Below are 19,798 nucleotides of genomic sequence, written 5' to 3'. Positions count from 1 at the left end.
TAGATAAATATGATTTGTGGTTTGTATGAAATATTTAAATATTGTGATTTGGAATTATTTTGATTCACACTTGGCATGACACTGTTACTATGTTCCTCCTCTATTTATGGGGTGAGTGTGATTATATTCCTCCCTCTTTGACTTATCAGTCTGGGGTGAGTGTGATTATTTTCTTCCCTCTCTGATTTACCAGTTGAGGTTGTAGATCGGATGAGTACTCATTAGCTAACTAGCCACCTCCCTCATTGATTTCGATTAGTGGGGTTGTAGATTGCTTTGTCGTGGTGTACAACGCGGCATTGATCGAAAATTTATTCATTCTATAATCTATTCATGTAAAGTACATTTCATACTTCAAGTTGTGTTGCTAATATATTGTGAACTCCATTGGTGTTGGGAGTATAAGTCTCAACAATCCATCTAGGTTAATTTTATTTCTTATTCAAGTGGTATCACTTATGTTTTATTAGACCTACTAGTAATGGGAATATAAATCTTAACTATATATTCACATAACTTAAATGTTCATTAAGTCATTTAGGAAAATTACTATTTCTATTCCAAGTAATCCATGAACATTTCATGGATTCCAAATTTCATACCTTAATTTCCTCTACCAATTTAGTTCTTACACTTTGTGTCTTTGTATTACTATTCACATTACTATTCACTCAAATTGTTGACTTTTTAATACATAATAAATTTATTGAACCTAAGTTCTCCAAGATACCACATTTTGCATTTTATTTTTGTTGGTATTGATTTTCAATACCATTCCAAAGCTTATCTTATGTTATTCAAAATTTTCAAATTTCATACCCTAAGTTTACTATTCCATTGGTTATTTGTACAGTAGGAATTTGATAAAATTGTCTTCATAAAAGTTGTTCCTTATTGTGTCTAGTTACATTTCTTTTTTTTTTCGAATCACTCCATTTGGAGTTTTTTAGCTCAAGTTATGGTCATTTTACTATAACTGGCCGGATTAACCTATACCCAAAATTTCTGGGCAATTTGGTTCTGCCAGATTTAGTGACCTAAGTTAAATTTGCAATTTGACTAGGTTATGGTCAGAATTTGAATTTGTGTTCTTCATGAAAGTTGTAGGTCTATGTCTCAGATTTTTTCTGGTAAAATTTTAGATTGATTGAACTTTTCTACACTAAGTTATGACCATTTAAACAAACACTATTTATTTGGTCATTTTCCAGGGACAACATGTTGGTCATCCGGATTAGGGTAATTTTTAGGTCAACTTGGTTTGGTTTTCTGGGCAGGGTTTTATCACCAAAGTTGTGCCATTATGTGTCTAATTTCATGTTCAATTAGCCTTGCATCAATTGAACCTATACAACTCCAGTTATAGCTGCCCAAACATGCTAGACTCACATCATGACCTGTAGTGCACACTGGATAGCATACATAACCTCAATTCCAAAGCCATAATTCACTTCATTTACTCATCGTACACAGCCAAATGGTCACTAATTCACCATTAGAACTTCCATTCACTAATACATAAGCAAACCCTAGGTTTGCTCCAAACCCTAACTCCAAAATTCTAATTTACTCAAACATCATGCTATCAAATGTTCTAAACATCAATTTCATGTTCAATTGCATCAATCCACAACTATAATTCACTTGAATCATTGAAACTCTAAAGTACCCTAGGCTACCAAAATTGAAGGTTTTTCATACTTACATAATTTATTTTCTTTCTTCCAAAACTAACACTCAATTCATAATCTACACAAGGTAAACTCATGGATTTATGGAAGAAATAGCACTAACCTTGATTTAGCCAATTCCCAAGGCTTGAAAACTCCAATTTTTCTCTTCCTTTTTGCTGTCCAAGTCTTGATCTAGGTGTAAGGGTAAATATTTATGAAGGGAAGCTAGGGTTTTGGAGTGATTTGGGTGGGTTAGCTCAAGCTTGATCAAGCTTCCATGGAGTTTTCCTTCCTCTCTCCCTCTTTACGTTTTTGGCTGGCCCAAAGGTTGAAGATGCAGATTGTTTGTTAATTTTTGGTCTTCCTTATCCCTTTTAATGAGTTTAATAAATTGTGATTGGTGGAGGAAATTTAAATGACATCATATGATGTCATAATTAGCATTTTCTTTCATTTTTTTTCTTCTCCTCTCTACTCATTTCCAATTTAATTTTTAGCAATATTTATTCCTATTTTATATCATAATAATTATTTACTTAACTGAAAAAGTAATATTTATTCATATTTTAGATCATAATAATTATTTACTTAACTGGACAAGTCGGCCAAAAATAATCTCAGAAGACAAAATGACCAAAATGCCCTCCGTTTGGCTTAACAGACTAAAATTGTCTATACTGATTGAAAAGTTTTTCTAAACATTTTCTTGGTATTCTAATGCCATAGAAACCTCAATGACTCTTCTTTGGAGTCTCAAAAATTATTTCACGAATTTTCTCTTGGGTTTAGGGGTTCTAGTTGCGAAGACCGCAACTTCCCACTGGGTTACCCATCGCTAGGGCACCGGCTCATTTAACTTGATTGTATTTTATTTCTAAAATTTTTCCTAAATTTTTCTTCTTATTATTTGAGTTATTTATGACTCCTCACTCTAGTCTAAATATTTTTTAAGACGTTCTAGCTATCCGGACAGACACTAGTCACCAGAACAGTAGAATGTACGAAATTGCTACAATGAGGGTGTTACAGTGGCACGCTTTACTCGGCTACATTGTAGACGAGTAAGAGGCGTCATAAGGCATGAGTAGCACCTCAAGTATATGTTATGGCTCGGAAGAGCCAGATCCAACAGATGTTAGCAAAGGTATATTTTCTTTTTATAATACTTTAGTATATGTATTGATAGACTCTGCATATGAGATGAAAGAAGATAGGTGTAGAACTAATTGAGATAAGATTTTAAAGCTAAATCTAGTAAGATAGACTAAGAAAAAGGTGAAGAATTATAACATAAAAAAGTAAAAAGATAAGGAGATAGCAGTTCCTTGACTATTTACACTGGGTAAATTTCAAGGATGAAATTTTTGTTAGAGGAGAAGAATTGTAACGCCCTCAGATAATCCGTATATTCTACTGTTTCGATGACTAACATTTGTTCAAATGGCCAAAATGTCTAGAACTACAGTTAAACTAGAGTGAAAAGACATAAAATAATGGAATAAAGGCTAAGTAAAAGCTAAGAGAAATAAAAGAAATGAGATGCCAATAGGTTAAATGAGCCGAGGTTCCGGCGATGGGTGACCATATTGAAAAGCAACTGTGATGACAGTTGCCAACCCCAGACCCATAATGAACCCTGTGAAATAAATTTTTGGAACTTAATTGAAGGTTTACTGAGGTATAAATGATATTAAAAATGTCAAAAAAAAATTCAAGAAAATTTATTAATCAGTATAGACAAAAATAACTAGACAAGCTTAACGAAGGGCATTTTGGTCATTTCAACCCCAGAGTTGAATTTTGACCTAAATGTCAATTAAAATGAGAGAGATTAAAACACATAAAAAAATTAAATTGTAAAATTTATGTATAGAATTAGGAAAAAGAAAAGAAAAGAAAAAAAAAAGGAAATAATTTTATTACATAGGCTCACAATGACATCATAAAAAGTGGTAACCAATTAACGCTTAACAAATGCTTATTAAGGGATAAGAAACAAATAAAAATGAGACAAAATTGACCAAAGTCTATCTTCTTCTTCCTCTAGGCCGAACCACTCACCACCATAGTTCCTCCATTTTTTCCTTTTTCAAAAGCTTGATTTCTTCCCACATCTCACCCCAAAACCCTAAACTTCCTTCACTAAAATTTATCCTCACACCATAAGGAAGAGTTTGGCTGCCAAGAAGTGAAGGAATTTCAAAGTTTGCACAAGTCAAGAAGTGATCAACAAGAGGTTAGTACTCTAAAACCTCTTTTTCAACCCCTAGGTGTAGTATGCATGCCAAATTAGGTGTGAATTACATGAAATTTAAAAAAATGGCTATGGAATTGAACACCCTAATTTTTGGCAGCCAATAAATTTATTGGACTTTTATGTTTTAAATGATGTAAATGAGTTTAAAGATGCTGCTTAATATGAGTATACGTATTGGAAGTGGTAGGAATTGAGTTGATTGAGTTATGAAATTGAAATTAGGGTTTTTGACCATAAATTGGGAATTTTGTGTAATTGCTAGAATTTGACTTTGTTGAGGTGAATTGATGATATTTAGAAGTGTCATGAATGCCAAATTGTAGTTTGGGAGATTGGAGGAAATGAATTGGGAGTGCATTTTCTATGCAGGTTGTGGGACTCTTTGAGTCTAGTGTGGATTTTGACCTATAACTAGATTTTTGTTGCTCCGATTGGTATATGGCCAATTGGAGATGAAACTAGGCCCAAAATACTCCATTTTTTGTGCAGAAACCATGCCCAAAAGCTGGCTCCAAATTGACCTAAAAACTGCTTGAATTCGGATGACCATACCCTAAACCCATAAAAATGACCAAATAAATAGTACATGTTCATTTGGCATAACTCCCTCCAGAAAGGTCAAAATGACATGATTTTTATACCATTGGAAAGGTTAGACATAGGAGTACATTTTTCATGAGGATCACATAACTCAGATCTGCCTCTAACCAAATCAAATTGTAAGCACAAATTAGGTTAACAAATTTGTCCAGAACCAAACTGTCCAGAAATTCTGAACTTAGGCCTACTCGACTAGTTTTGGCAAAAAGGCCATAACTTGGTCTACAAAAATTCAAATGCAATGAAACTAGTGCCAAAATATTAATAAGACATAAATCTACAATATTGGTGTTTTGACCAAAACCCAGAGTAAAATGGAACTTGGTAAAATTGCTAGAACAATTTAGCACACTAAAACTTGGAATTGGACTAAACTATCACTTGACCCCAGAATAGTTTTTAGGCCATATCTCCCACTAGGAGACTCCAATTGGGATGAGCCAAATTGTTATAGAAACCTAAGAAATAGGGCTTCAACTTTGGTTTAGAAACTTTCCTCAGATTGTGAGTATAAGAACCCTAAAATGGAAGTCAAAACCACTAACCTGAACTTGGAATCCTATAGACACAGGGTACCTGAGTCCAGGCTAGTTAGTTTGTTATAATTAATTCTAAAAAACTCACACATTAGGCCTAAAAGTGGCTGTAACATATCTAATTAATTAGACAAAGATTGACTCTAGAATTTGCCTGGTTCTGAAACTAGAGTGAGTTAAGGAACCAATTTTGGTTATTTGACCATAACTTGAGTTCTAAAACTCCAAATGACATGAATCAAAAAGGAAAACAAAGAAAAGACATAGAGGAACAACTTCCATGAAGGAAGTGTGGCCAAACAGTATCTACATCTTGGCCAATTTGATAGGTAAAATTAAGGAACCAGCTTTAAACCTAAGAAAAGGTTCATGAAATCATTTAATACATAAAATGTAAATTACCTAAATGGTTTGCTAAACACATAAGTCATATGAAAATATACTTGGGACCTATGTTCCCATTATAATGACATGAAAATGGTATAAAATATAGATAGTGTATGAAATGAGATAATAACATGATATGAACCCTTAATAGTATATAGTATAAAATAATAAAATGATAAATGCTTAATAATACTAATTTGCCCAAAGTGTACCTAGACTTATGTATATAGCTTGGATCGATTGGTATACGAATTGGGGACCACAGATTACAGTACTGCCCACAAGAATAATCATTGATAGACAAAATATGTCTGATATGATTGTTTTACAGGCTTTATACCTGCCCGTTGGCCATTGTGCCTGATTTTCTTTTTGGCTTCATGCCTGCCCACTGGCCTTGTGCTTGACATGACAGATGTGTACATGTTAGACTTATGGATGTTTAACTAGTATACTCCTGTATATCTAGTCTTTATAGTTAGTTATAGGTTACTTGGGCACAGATATGAGTAATAAGTCGTAAATTTAAATAATTACATAAAGAGATCACATATATGAGCAATAAGGTTAAAAATGACATAAATGAACAAAGAAGATCCTAATAATTTACTTTCTCCAAAAATTCATAAAATATGTAAATGACTTAGAAATTTATGAAATTACACAGAATAATTATTTTAATTGTTTAGTTATTTTTCCATTATTTTATGCACCACTAAGCGTTATGCTTAGCACATTGGTTTTTCCATCGCGTAGGTACAGGAGACCACTAGTAGCAGCAGTAGAGCCTAGATATGACTTTGATCAGATCTGCTACAGTGTAGATTATCACCTCAGTAGTCCATTTTGGTATGGTTCATGTATAGCTAGATTTTGCATTTTGGTTATTGTATGTAAGTAAACGATGTAATTCATTTTGTGATTGAAAAAAAAATTATAAATATTGTATTTGATTTGATATGAATGAAATGAAGTATTTTATTTACTTGAAATAATTATGAGTATTATGATGATATGACATAGTTTATGGAAAATAAAATGGATAGAAATTGTTTTTAATAGGTAAATAATGGAACCCGCCATACGCTAATAAAAACATAGAAGACTCTGTTTAGGTCTCCACAAAAATTAAATATGACAGATAAATTGTGAATAAAAAAAAATTTCTACATGTAAGATACTAAAATTAAATTAATACGGTATAAGACAAGATAAGATAGGGTACTCTGGCACTGAATGTAGCACACCTTGCTCGACTACACTGTAGATGGGTGAGGAGTGTTACAGGACACCCAAATCGGGCTGAAAACTCAGTCCCCAGTGCCGATGAGCTATCGCCGATCTGATTTCACCTAAATAGAGCCCATAAATTGTTAATAATTATCATGTAATTATTTTTAATTTATAGGAATCAAAAAGGCTCAAAAATCTCGCCAATCGATTTGGACCTTTTGAGGATTGCCTTTTTTAAATGGTGTTCAATTAGAGCAGAATTAGTCCCATCTCAAAGCTCTCGATGTACTAAGTTCATCGGTGGCCTCGGTTCATCGATCCAGCAGTTGGATCACCAAAAATCTAACTAGAAAGCTTAAAAAAGGCCCATTTTCTCTCTCCTCACTGATGTCGAAAACCGCCACCAAATCTGGCATGGTTGGTCTCATCTGAATGTGCTCTTCACCAAGAGTCCATAGCAATTGGAATCACTCTAATCAGACATCAAAATCACTAGATATGGGCATTCAAAGTTTGGAACCCAATTTTCTCCTTATTTTCTTTCTCTTCGTGCAACCATTGGGCCTACCACCGCTCCTTGTCGCCAGACGATCACTAGACGTCGCTTGGAGTTGCTTGGTTACCAGTCATCCGTGGTTGCTCCTTCATTGGCTAGAAAGACATGAAGAAAGGGACAAAAGAGATGGGGGTGAGAGAGTTGCGTATGGTAGGGGGGGAAAGAAGATGGGCTATTAAATTTTTTTTTTTCTGAGAATGAATCTATACATGCATTTATTTAGATTCATTCCTGGAAAGTTTCAATTCTCTTTTTTTTTTTAAACTCTCCAAAATGAAAATATTAATATACCTAAATATTAAAACCATGCAATAATAATATATACTTAGTATGTAAGTCATCGATTTTAATTCATCAATACCATAAACATAACACTTTAGTTTAAATGACATTTTAAATTTATAATAAACATGTTTAAATTATGTAATAATAATAATAAATTTAATTAACATTCAATTTGGTAGTAAACTAAATCATAGTAAAATATTGGTAGTAAAAATAACATGCTTAAACTAATAACACAAAAATTAAATTTGATATAACAATAGTATGTTTAAACAAATTATATAAATTGCCATGGGGTCAATATAATAATATTAAAATAATATTAAAGTTTATAATTTTTTTTAATTATAAAAATTTAGGTTATTACGATTATTATATTGATTGAACCTCAGTTCAACTTTAAACTCTTAGCCCTCTACATTCAATGACCACGCTAGTTTAAAAGACCTTGTAATTACTTAATACAATAGGGGTTCAATTATATCTCCCTCTATGATACAATATTTTTTTTTAGTAAGAATTAATAGTTCTCTCCTTATGTGTGTTATTACATTATAGGTGTCGCATTGATGCTGGCTATAGTCCTCATGTTTGGACCAAATGATCACATATTAAAGTGCTCCTAATAAAAATATTTTTAAGTATATGTGGTCTAACATCTCAAAATTTATGTGTTTGTATGGTGCACCCATTTTTTAGATTATAAGAGAATGGGAAAGTATTTACCACATATTACATGAAAGGTGTAATAGTCTCTATTTTTTTTATTTTTAAAATGAATACTCAATTCATTATGTTGCACTAATATAATTTACAATCCATCTGCAAGTATAAATCATATAAAAATGACACTTTACAAATTGAGTTACAAAAACAAACAAGTACCAAAAAAAAAAATAAAATAATTAACTCATTGAACATATGATAAGTCACATTTCACTTTTTTTTTCCCCAAGCTATCTGAAATGCCAAATTACAATCTTTTCCTCTGTGATAATAATAGTATGGTATGAGCACAAAATTGACACAAGAATGATTTTGACTATTTCCATATAAATATGATGCAAAGAAGAGAAAGAGCTACTTTTAACTTTAATCAATAATATGTGTCATGATAAAAGTTATTATCTCCTTTTATCATCTATAAAATTATGTCAATAGTTGAATTCTATTGTGAAATTCTTGATTATTGAGTAGTATCAAGGAAAAATGGTTCAAGTGCAACAACTCCTTCTACTCCCTTCTTCTTCAAACTATCATCCAAACCATTATAATCTAAATCATGCAAAATACTTGGTACTCTCATACCACCATCCTTACCAAGCTTACCACCCATTTCTATGTCAAATCTTTCTTTTGACCCAATGAAGCTTCCATTTAGTTCAGGGCCATCCATTACCATTTCATCATCTGATACCCATGCTCGAAAGTTGATTGCTGAAGGAGGGATCTTGGAAAAGAATACTTCTCTGAAGTTGCTCATTATCCCTTTTCTAAAAGGGTTTTCCTTCTTATCATAGCGGTATCGAAAATTTTCATATGTGGTCTACACAAAAAGACAATAATTAAGCTTTAATTCCAAATGAAATATAAGAGGTGGAAAATTATAACCAAGTAAAAAATTTAAGTTAAAATTGTTAATTCTTATTTACATATTGATTCTAAGATATGCAAATAACCAAAAAAGCATTTACATATATAAATAAAATAAAAATTTGTTTAATATCAACTACAACTTATAAAAACTATTGTTTAGAAAATATATGGTGATTAATATAGATCCAGAAAAAAGAAAAAAATAAAAAAAATAAAAAAAAAGTTAATACACTTATGTAAATAAAAAGGAAAGACATAAATAACTATAATAATAGGTTCTCCTCATAGCATTGATAGGGCAAACTGATTTAGAATTCTAGCTTATTAAATATTTTTTAAAACAAATGACATACTTAGTATAAATTTTGTATATTATAAAATAAGTATGCATGAAGATATTTTCTATATTTTGAAATGTAGGTAGAAAGAAAATTATGTGTGTGTGTGTGTGTCTATATATATATATATATATATATTTACGCACAAAGAGAGAGAGAGAGAGAGAAAAAAAAATTTTACCTGGTTAGTGCAAATCAAGTAAAAATGGAAAATGGTAAGTCCACCAACAAACCATACAGCTATGAAGCAATATACAATGAGAACAACTGAAAGAATGTCACGTGACATAATACTCCAAATATTGCCTTCTTGTCGAAGAATGTTCATCCAAGAAAATACAAAGACATATATGCATAGAGTGGTTGATGATGATATGAAACATATGAAAAAAGGATAGTTACGCTGCATCAACAAAACATATGCATTTTAGCACTCAAGCCATATTTCAATTTTTAATATAGATTATAACTTGAAATGTTAAAAAAAAGTTACAATGATCGAACATTATGCAATGACAGAGATAACAATGTTGATCGATATTGAAAAATACACAAACACAGACACACACAAATACACATAACTTAATATAGTACACATTAGATTTTTTTATTCTTGAAAAATCACAAATCATGTTCGTGAATTTATCATGTTCAAATACAATATTCAAGTTATAGTTCAAAATGTTATCAAAATGATAAAGTATTTAATCATCCATTCATTTCTTTATTTTAAGAGGATAAAGCTACATTAACCTTAAATATGTGTTTACTCAAATTCCAATGGCCATATTATTAAGCTCATAATTTTTTTTTTCTAAGATAGATTAGTACAAAAAATTTTAGCAAAAAAAGTTAGCCTTCTCATTTTATCAACAATCTATTTATCAACGAATTATTAGTATCTACATTAACAATTTTTATTTTATTTTATTTAGGAAGTGGTTTTATTGTTGAATTGGATAACAAACTAAATTTTACATTGTAGTAGCTAAAAGTGTTGTTACAATTTTATCACTAGGTTATTAATCACATTTCTTGGCTAGTAGTATTTTAGGACACTCCTTTTATTTTATTTTTTTTTTCTTATATAAAATACCTAGATATTGTCATTAATAATATTTAAATTTTAGAGTCCTCATATTTATCTTAATCTAAACCACCACTTGACTTTAACTATTTTGGTTAATTAATCATATAAATTTGCAATACAATATTTATTATTTTCTTTAATTATTCTAAGAAAACTAATAATGACATTTAGTTTTAATTTAATCTGCAAAGTTTATGAGTATATATTGAATATTGTAGCATAATATTAATATTATAAATTGGCATGCATATGCATAATGCATTTTAGGGAAAAGTACTAAAAAATACTCTGTAATTTTATACTTTGATACTTAAGGAAACATAATTCAATTTTTATGAAAATGGTTCCTTGAGATTGTTTCCATTTGCAAAAATGGCCTAAATTACACTAACGATGTTAAGTTGCCAACTTGGTAGCTCAAAATAATATTTTTTAATATAGAAGGTCCCATAAGCAAATACAAATAATAAAAAAAAGAATTTGCTTTCTAATTGTTAATATAGTGGGTCTCACAAATAAATATAAAATAAAAAATAAATTGCAATTTCAAAATTATTTAAATAAAATTGTATTTTTACTTTCATTGAATTTTAAAATTAAAAAGGAAGAACATGGGGATCCCCAAATTTTAGTTTTGGCAAATTGTTCAAATTTATCAAATCGATTCTCTAAAGGTCCTTAATTGTATCCTTCAACCCCTTATAATTCGTGACAGTTACAAATGAGCTAGAAAGCATATTATTTTTGCTTTGGGGTATAGAAGATCAAAAGGGCGTACACACAGGATTAATGAAGTACAGTGCTTTGGCTAAAGCATTATAAGATGACAATGAAGAATGTTAAAGGCTGCTGCTGTATTGAAAAGAGTGAATCATTGGACTTTGAGGAAAAGTAACACTTGACGAAGAAAGAGCTTGAAAACTAAATTCAAATACTTGAGGAATTATCTAGACAACAACTTCGCTTAGAGAAGCAAGCTTAGAAATGGAAAATAACTTCAAATAAAAACTTAGAGAAGTTTGTGATGAATTGGACATTTCAAATTCTAAATTGCATGAATAGCATGAGAAGGTAGCAACTTTATTTAGCAAGGTTGACTCCTTTAAATATATAGAAGAGCAATAGAATCTGATATAGAAAGAACTTGAAAGATATAAATAAATTTTGAGAGAAAGAATATAATGGATTTGAGAAGTTTAACAAAATAAATATTTTTGGGAAGAACATGTTTTTCGTGGCCACGCTATTTAATTTTAAAAGTTGATTAAAATAAATAACAAAATTTTTATTTTAAAAATTTTATACCCACTATATTAAAAAATTAAAAAGTAAATAGATTGTTTCAAATTTTTATTTGTTTGTGAGGTCCATTGTATTAAAAAAAATATATTATTTTGAATTTCCATGTAAGAACCTTAACATTGCAAGTGTAATTTGGACCAATTGTGCTATTGGAAATAATCTTAAGGCATCATTTTTATAAAAATTGAACCACATGTCCTTAAATGTGAAAGCATGAAACTGTATGGTTTTTTTTTTTTTTTTTACTTTTTCCTAAATTTTATGTGTATTAGTCATTTATTTATTTATCAAGTTATAAATTGATTCTACATAACTATTATTTATTTATTGTTTTTAGCACCATAGGTAGTGATATGAAACTGAATTGCAAAAATATCTTCTATATATAGATTTGTTATGAAATAAACATGTTTAGGATAGGATGGGCTTAAGTTTAGCTCACTAGCACCTGACTAATTGGATTTAAGCAAAAGTATAGCTTGATTAACATCACTATCAAAGGTTAGATTAAAATGGTTGAGTTAGGGGATCAATTCCATACATTATTATGGATTATATTAGGTGTGTGAGTCATTCCATATCATCTCGATTATGGATTATATGATTATGTGATGTGTTGTGGTAACTATGCACTTCCATTATTAGGATTGTTCCAGATTTAAGGCTAGCGGTAGATGTTATTTGGGATATTTAATGTCATGCTCTTTGAGGTAAATGCCTATCTTTGTTCAACTATTTATTTCTAAGTAATAGGCAAAAGACAACTTGCTAAGTTTAGTATCCTTACATTCTTCTATCATAATGGACTTTTATTTGATTGTTAGATTTTATTAAATATATATAAATTCTTAAAATACTCTACTAAGTTAATTAGTCTATAAAAATATTTTATATATTATGTGTATGGAGATTAGGCGTTATTATGGATTGTGTAAAGCTTCCCACTCATAATGTTATATTGGATAGAAGTTAAGTTAAGCTACTTTCTAATTATGTTATTGATTATATGGAGCAGGTTGGGTTGAGTATGTAACCTAATTTTGTTATATGCGTATATTTGTTTTTGCAAGATATGTATGTTATATATGTGTGTGTTTAAGATTTAATGTTTTTGAATGGTTCATCTGTTTGGTCCATGACAAAGTTGGCATTGGAGATTTAGGTTTCAAGTGTTTTATATGCAACTAGGTTTGTAACTTAGAGAGTATATGATCCTTTTAATCCTTATTCAGTATTCTCACTGCTTCTAGTTTTAGCGTAATGATGTTATTTGTTGCATGCCATATGTAGTCTAAACTAAATAGGCAACTTTGCATTAAGATATTTGACGTATAGCTTCACTAGTATGTGTAGGGGTAGACATGTAGTTGCTGTTAAGGAACTAGATGTTCTAGATAAGATGCCACTCAACATGTGGCATGAAACAGTAGATGGCATGGCATACCCCCTAGAGCTACTCATGTCGATAAGTAGCTACAATAGCAGTCATAAACGGTTTTACATGTAGTTGAACCCATAACAACTATATTAATAGAACTATAAAACGATATGTATAGTATGGCATAGTTTTTGATGCACACCTTCCATTACAGTAGCTAGTATAACCTCCTATACTAGCACCTAATAGAAGTAATAAGATGAGGTTACTATCTCCTTCAAGAAGTTATTCATTGTAACTTTTAACGGCACTAGAGATGGCTTTAATTTCATAATAGTTACTAATTAGTATGGTGATAAAATGTAGCTTCCAAAGTAGAGAATATCAGAGTGTGCTTATCACACCATGAAGATCATGCCCCAACAATGGATGACAGATTATTTGATTCCTAATGTTTAAGTTATGAATTAGTCTATTTCTTTGGGTAATTCATTAACAAATTTATGATAAAGAGTTTCAAAGATATGAAGCTATAGGGTTTAAAGGCTCTTTAGTAGAAGGTAGATTAATGAATGAGTATGCGACTGTGATTTTATACTTCAGCAAGTATGCCCTTAAAATGGTGGTTGCAAAGGCTATGAAGGTTAAGAGGTTCTTGAAGAGGCTAGATAAAAAGTATGCCACATTTGTTTAAGTGTCTAAGTAGCCTTTTGATTATATGGCAAATAAAGCCCATATAGTTGAGATGACATTTAAATAGAGTGGTGAAGGTAGTAGAGATAAGAAAAATAAAGGAGATGGACAGTCTGGTGGATAGCCTTTTTTATATAATTACGGTTTTTCTATGGGTGCAATCGGTGCTTCGAGTCATGTCGGGCACATTGACATTGGTAATAAGAAAGGTGGGCCTAGATATAAAGGCATAGGTTATAGTTACGGGCATAGATGCAGTATGTAACACCCTAAGCAATATTTTACTAAATAACTTTCAAGCCCAAATTATATGATCCAAAATAATTAGCCCAAGTTATTCTAATAGTTGGCCTAACGGTTATTTAACTGCTCTGGCTATTTTGTATACCACCAATGTGGGGTAGAATTTCCCTTAAATTTGCAATGTTCGTGTCATACTCTACTATTATGTTGTGCTAAGTCAAAATTACTATGTTGGGTATTAGTAAGCCAAAATATCTAGCCTTTGGGTAAAGTGGTTCATTAGTTTCTCGAGCAGCTCCACTTTATCTTTAACTATGAATAGTCATTTTCTCATAACCCTCCCCTTCAACTTTGTGTAATTTTCTAACCTAGAGTAGTTTTGATACTAATTGTAATACCTCAAATCTAACTTCCCAAATAATTGCTAGGCCTAAACAACATGGCTCATAATGGTTAACCTAAGTTATTTTAGTAGTTGAGCTAGCTTATTTATATCCTATGGGTGTGGGATACTATAATAAAAAAGAATCAAAACTTACAAAAGAAGTGTTTTCGCTTAATGTTTACTAGACTTTGTTGCTGCTGAAGGAAGAAAGGACAATGCTAAAAAAGGAGGTTATAAGAAACCTTGGATCATAAACATATTCTTTTTAATCCTCACAAATAGGATAATTATATATGTATGTTCCTCAATATGTTTTGTTAGCATGGAGCAAAATTCTATATATATTCATGAGTTTTAAGTGAGTTCCATATGTTCAGTTAGTTATATTTTTAGGTCAAACTCTACTAATTTTTCAAGTAGCATCCATCTCTATAAGCTGGGGATGAGCGTGACATAGTGGGAGCAACTATAGTTTAGGGTACAATGGTTTTAGTTTATGAGTTATGCTTTTGCTCTATGCACATAGTATGAATGAGTTCATTTTGATACTTGTTTCATATATCCAAGTGGGTGTTACAAGTGTGGCTAGTTGGTCCATTTTAAAGGTTAACAAGCATGTGTACAAGGTTCTACGTCTAATGTGGTTCAACAGTTCAACTTTAGTATGTCTAGAGCTTCTTATTGAAGTACTTAATTTGGTGGCTTATAGGGCTATAGGTATAGTGGTAAGGGTTCATGAGATAGAACAAGAGGTAGGCAATAGACCTAGGGTACATGTTCATCCAATTAAGAGACACATATGAGTTTTAACCTTAACACATCAAGATGCATAAGCATCCAATATAATTGTTTCAAGTATCCTTCATTTTTATTCTCTTGAGGCACATGTGTTTGTATATTTGGTTTCTACATACTTATTTTTTTCCCAACATTTACTTTGAGGTTTGGTACATCCTTAGATAGTTTATATTGTTTATTATTAGTGGCTACTCCACTGAATGATATCATTGATGTTTTAGTGATATTTCCATCTTATCCAATAAAAATGGATGGTAAAGATCTTCCAATGGATTTGGTTCACCTCACAATGATGGACTTTGATATGAATTTAGGATAAATTGGTTATTCAATCATTATACCCCATTGGATTGCAATTGGAATGAGGTTATTTTCAATATTCCTAGAGTAGATGAGTTCAATTATCAAGGAGATAGGGATATGGTGTCTTATTACTTAGTTTTAGCCATCATTGATAGCGGAAGATGAATATGCATGGCTACAAAGGTTATTTTGTTCTTTTAAGGGACACTTTAGTTAACTTTGGGTAGTGTGGAGGAAGTCGATATAGTAAGAGCATTTTCAAGTGTGTTTCCTAGGGCCACATTTAGAAAGGGAGATAAAGTTATATATTAATGTAATGCTTAAAACGAACCCCAAATCAATGCCTTCTTATAAAATAACCCTTGCATAGTCAAAGGAATGAAGGAGCAATTTTAAATTATAAAAGTTGTTGGATAATGATTTCATTAAGCTTAGTATAACACCCTAAGGTGCTCCAATGTTGTTTGTTAATAAGATAGATGGGTTGTTGAAGTTATACATTGATTATAGATAATTGAATAAGGTGAAGGTCTATAACAAGTATCTATTTCCTCGAATTGATGACTTGTTCAATTAGTTACAAGGGACCTAGCTTCTCTAAGATAAATTTGCATTTGTATATTAGTTACATATTTATTAGAAGATAAACTAATACTGCATAATTATTATTTATTCATTGTGTTGTGCTACTATGAGTTGTGATATAGAACTGGGTTATATACATATAACTATAGGATCAACTTGAGTTAAGCTTGTTGGCACTCAACTAGTTGGAATAGGGAGAAAGTTTAGCTTGAGTTAAGTTAGTTAGTGGAGGTTGGATTACGATGGTTAATTTAAAGGATCAATTTTTATATATTATTATGGATTGCATTAGGTGTATGAGCTGTTCAATGTCATAACCATATGCAATATATGATTATGTAATATATAGTGGTATTTGTGCATTTATATTAATAGAATTGCAATAAATTTAAGTGAGTTATAAATGTTCTATAGGATATTCTATGTCATATTCTATGAGTTGAATGTTCACTTTTGTTCAATTTTTATTTTTAAATGACAAGTAAGAGACATCTTGTTGACTTTAGTATCCCTACACTCCTCCATTGTAGTAAACTTTTATGTTGTTTATTTTATGAAATATTTATATTTTTCGAATTCTCTACTTAGTTAGTTAGAGTTTGTAAAAATACTTTATATATTATGTGTGGTTGATTGTGAGATTATGTATTGTTGTGGCTTGACTAGAGCTCCCTACTTTTGACGTGTGTGGAATAGAGAGTGAGATGAGCTTCCCTCATGTTATATTATTGATTATGTGGAGCAAGTTGGGTTAAATTTATCTTTTTATTATGTTGTAGATTTATTTTTTGTTATAGGTTATGCATGTTGTGTGCGTGTGTGCGTGTGTGTTTGGGATTTAATAGATGTAGATAACCTATTAGGCTTACTAAGGACTTTAAAGTTTTTACGTAGGTCCAAGTCTTATGGCCAATTATGACTTCTCTATTTGAGTCTTGCACTTCTAAAATATTTGCATGCATAAAAATAAAATTTGCACAAAAAAAAAACTTCAAAATTTGCAAAGAAATAAGTTGAAACTTGATTATGAGGATTCAGGTAAATTTGTACAAAAGAAAATCTTGTATAAAAAAGACAAAAATTAGTAGCGTTTTTTATAATTTAGCCAATAAAAATAGTTAAATAATTTTTTTAAGTCAATGCAAATAATTCTTTTAGTAGAAACAAAAATTAAATATGAAACTATAGTCTTTGCACATATAACAATGAACTAAAAGCCAATAAAAAGAGCGAAAGGATGTAGTAATAAATTCAAGCACATATTCAATTTTCATATGCATTTAGATGGTGTTTTGATGGTCAATGAAAAATATCATTTGAATAAACTATTAGACTAAATAATAATTCTTCGTTAAAAGGTTGAATTTATAGTGTTACGTGTATGTATTATAAAAAGAAAGTAATTAGAATATAGTTTGTTAATGAGTATAAAAGTAAAGAAAAAAAAAAGATTTTTAAGGAATTTTAAATACATATCAATCTTCCTAAAATAATTCATGCATTTTAGACATATTCAATGAAATAAATGGAGCCACAATCTCAATCATATTGCATAGCATATTCAATAAATAATGGTGACAAAGAATAATGGGAATTAACTTACTAATCCAATGCACTGACCAACCCATGGACAATGGTGATCAAACTTTTGCACACAATTATTGCAAATGGAACAATGAGAAGCTCGTGGTGGACGATATAATAAACACGTGTCGCAGAACTTCACTTTAATTGTATGGCCATTGAAAATAACATCTTTTGTACGAGGAAATTTCAAATTAGAAATTTTACTATTGACCCATTCCATGGATGAGGTGCTGACATCAAGTATTTCATCAGATTCTGGAGGATGTGAGTTCCTTGGGATTATTCCAGGATCTCTACTTGATGTTAACATTAAAAATATAAAATCCTGTATACAAAATACATATTCGAAAAAGTTAGATTCCAATAGTATTGTCTTTGTTGAAAAAGATTAGTTTCATTTTTTATACTCACCATAACAATGAGTAACAAGGCCCCAACTAATACAGGGGAGTCATAATGTAGATCATCCTTTCCAAATATTGTGATCATTTTTATGCAAAATGCTATAGCAGGACCTCCAATAAGAAATGAAGTCAAGAATAATGATCCTGCATCAGGACCAAACACAAATCTCCCACCGCATAGAAATTTCTGACATTACAAAGAAAGAAACAAGCTTTATAATCAATTTAAATATGTTATTCATATTTTGTTAAATAATTTTCACGAAATTGAAATAATATATTTGATTATTCATATTTCTTTTTTTTTTTTCTGGATTTCAAGATGAACATCCCAAAAGAGAAATAATATATTAGAGGCATTAATGAGTTAACCATAACAAATAATTAATTATAAAAATAAATAATAACATTTCTTGCATTAGTAAGGAAAACAAATAATAATTCACAGAAAAAATTAAAAAAAGAATTACAACTTCAACTACATATGCACTAGCCAGAGATAAAACAATAAAGAAAAAAAAAAGAAAAAAAAAAAGAGGAGAATTACATTGTTTCCCTTCCAAAGCTGATAAAGCCTCATCGATATAGATTTGGAAGGGTCCATTAGAAATGATAATTTTTAAGAGGAAGAGGCTTGATTCCAGTACTGGAAAAAAATTAATAAATTATGATGTATGAAGAAACACCCACATGAAATCAAATCAAAACAAGATATCCAAAAAATGTTTTGAAATGATATCAAAGATAGTGGGTGTTTTCATTTTCACATCTATCTCCTTTCCTCTCCCTCTTCTTCTATCTCTATCTTTGGAGCATATATAAAAAATAATAATAAAAGAAAAAACAAATAGAAACAAGATAAAAGCACTAGCTCCCGCTATTCACACAACTACAACTCTCCAATTACCATCATTTCTCTTTCTTTTCTTCAACAAATTTGTTATTGGCTTTCCAATCATTATTAGTTTCCATCGACTTTTTCGCTTATTGACCTAAATTAAAACAAATGAGTTTAAAAATTGTAATAGTGACCTCATTTTTTGTGAATTTCAAACAAACTTGTTGTGCATGATACCATACCTTACTAAAATTAATATATAATTTATTTTTTAGAGAAAAAATAAAAGAAAAAACTAAAATTTTTTAGGCATAATAGCGTTATTTTATCCACATCATTTTAATTTATAAATCGTTAACGTATTAAGTTTTAAAGATAAAGGGATTAGAGTGTTTGGTTTTGAATATAAACTAAGATGCCTATGCAAATGTATATTATGCTTAAATTGCTTATTGGAACATAATTTCTAGTTTTCAATTTCTGATTCTGAAATATTTTTCTGCAAAGCTTTTTTTTTTTTTATTCCCTTTCCTAATTGTTGTATAATGGATTTTCTTTTATAAAGTAATATTTTAATCACATCTTGTGCATGATTAATAGTTTTTTAAATGTTTAAAGATAATATTATCAAAACAAATATAGAAATTACAAGAAACTCTTAACATTATTTTAACTTTTAATTAAGCAATCTCCAAATTTAGTATTTATTCATAAGCTAAATTTTAAAATTT

At 30.3% G+C, this 19,798-nt stretch overlaps 1 protein-coding gene across 1 annotated transcript; it reads right to left on the bottom strand.

Annotated features, from left to right (window-relative positions):
* Positions 1–8,447: 8,447 nt before the first annotated feature.
* On the bottom strand, positions 8,448–18,809 carry LOC110654415 (probable protein S-acyltransferase 1). The gene is made up of 5 exons (XM_058143345.1): positions 18,777–18,809; positions 18,237–18,416; positions 17,842–18,150; positions 9,643–9,864; positions 8,448–9,073 (listed from the first exon to the last, which is right to left on the bottom strand). The coding sequence occupies exons 1-5, from the start codon at positions 18,807–18,809 to the stop codon at positions 8,714–8,716; spliced, it is 1,104 nt and encodes a 367-aa protein (XP_057999328.1). The 3' UTR covers positions 8,448–8,713.
* Between the last annotated feature and the right edge of the window lie 989 nt (positions 18,810–19,798).

This window comes from Hevea brasiliensis, chromosome 3 (genome assembly GCF_030052815.1).
Source record: "Hevea brasiliensis isolate MT/VB/25A 57/8 chromosome 3, ASM3005281v1, whole genome shotgun sequence".
NCBI lineage: Eukaryota > Viridiplantae > Streptophyta > Magnoliopsida > Malpighiales > Euphorbiaceae > Hevea > Hevea brasiliensis.
This window is presented reverse-complemented; position numbering and strand designations above follow the sequence as displayed.

Excerpts from the sequence above, each read along its gene's own strand:
- LOC110654415 (XM_058143345.1), bottom strand. The coding sequence starts at position 18,809 with ATGAGGCTTTATCAGCTTTGGAAGGGAAACAAT. Across the intron at positions 18,417-18,776 it reads AGCTTTGGAAGGGAAACAAT|AAATTTCTATGCGGTGGGAG; the intron begins GTAATTCTCCTC and ends TTGTAATGTCAG. Across the intron at positions 18,151-18,236 it reads CCTTGTTACTCATTGTTATG|GATTTTATATTTTTAATGTT; the intron begins GTGAGTATAAAA and ends TTTTGTATACAG.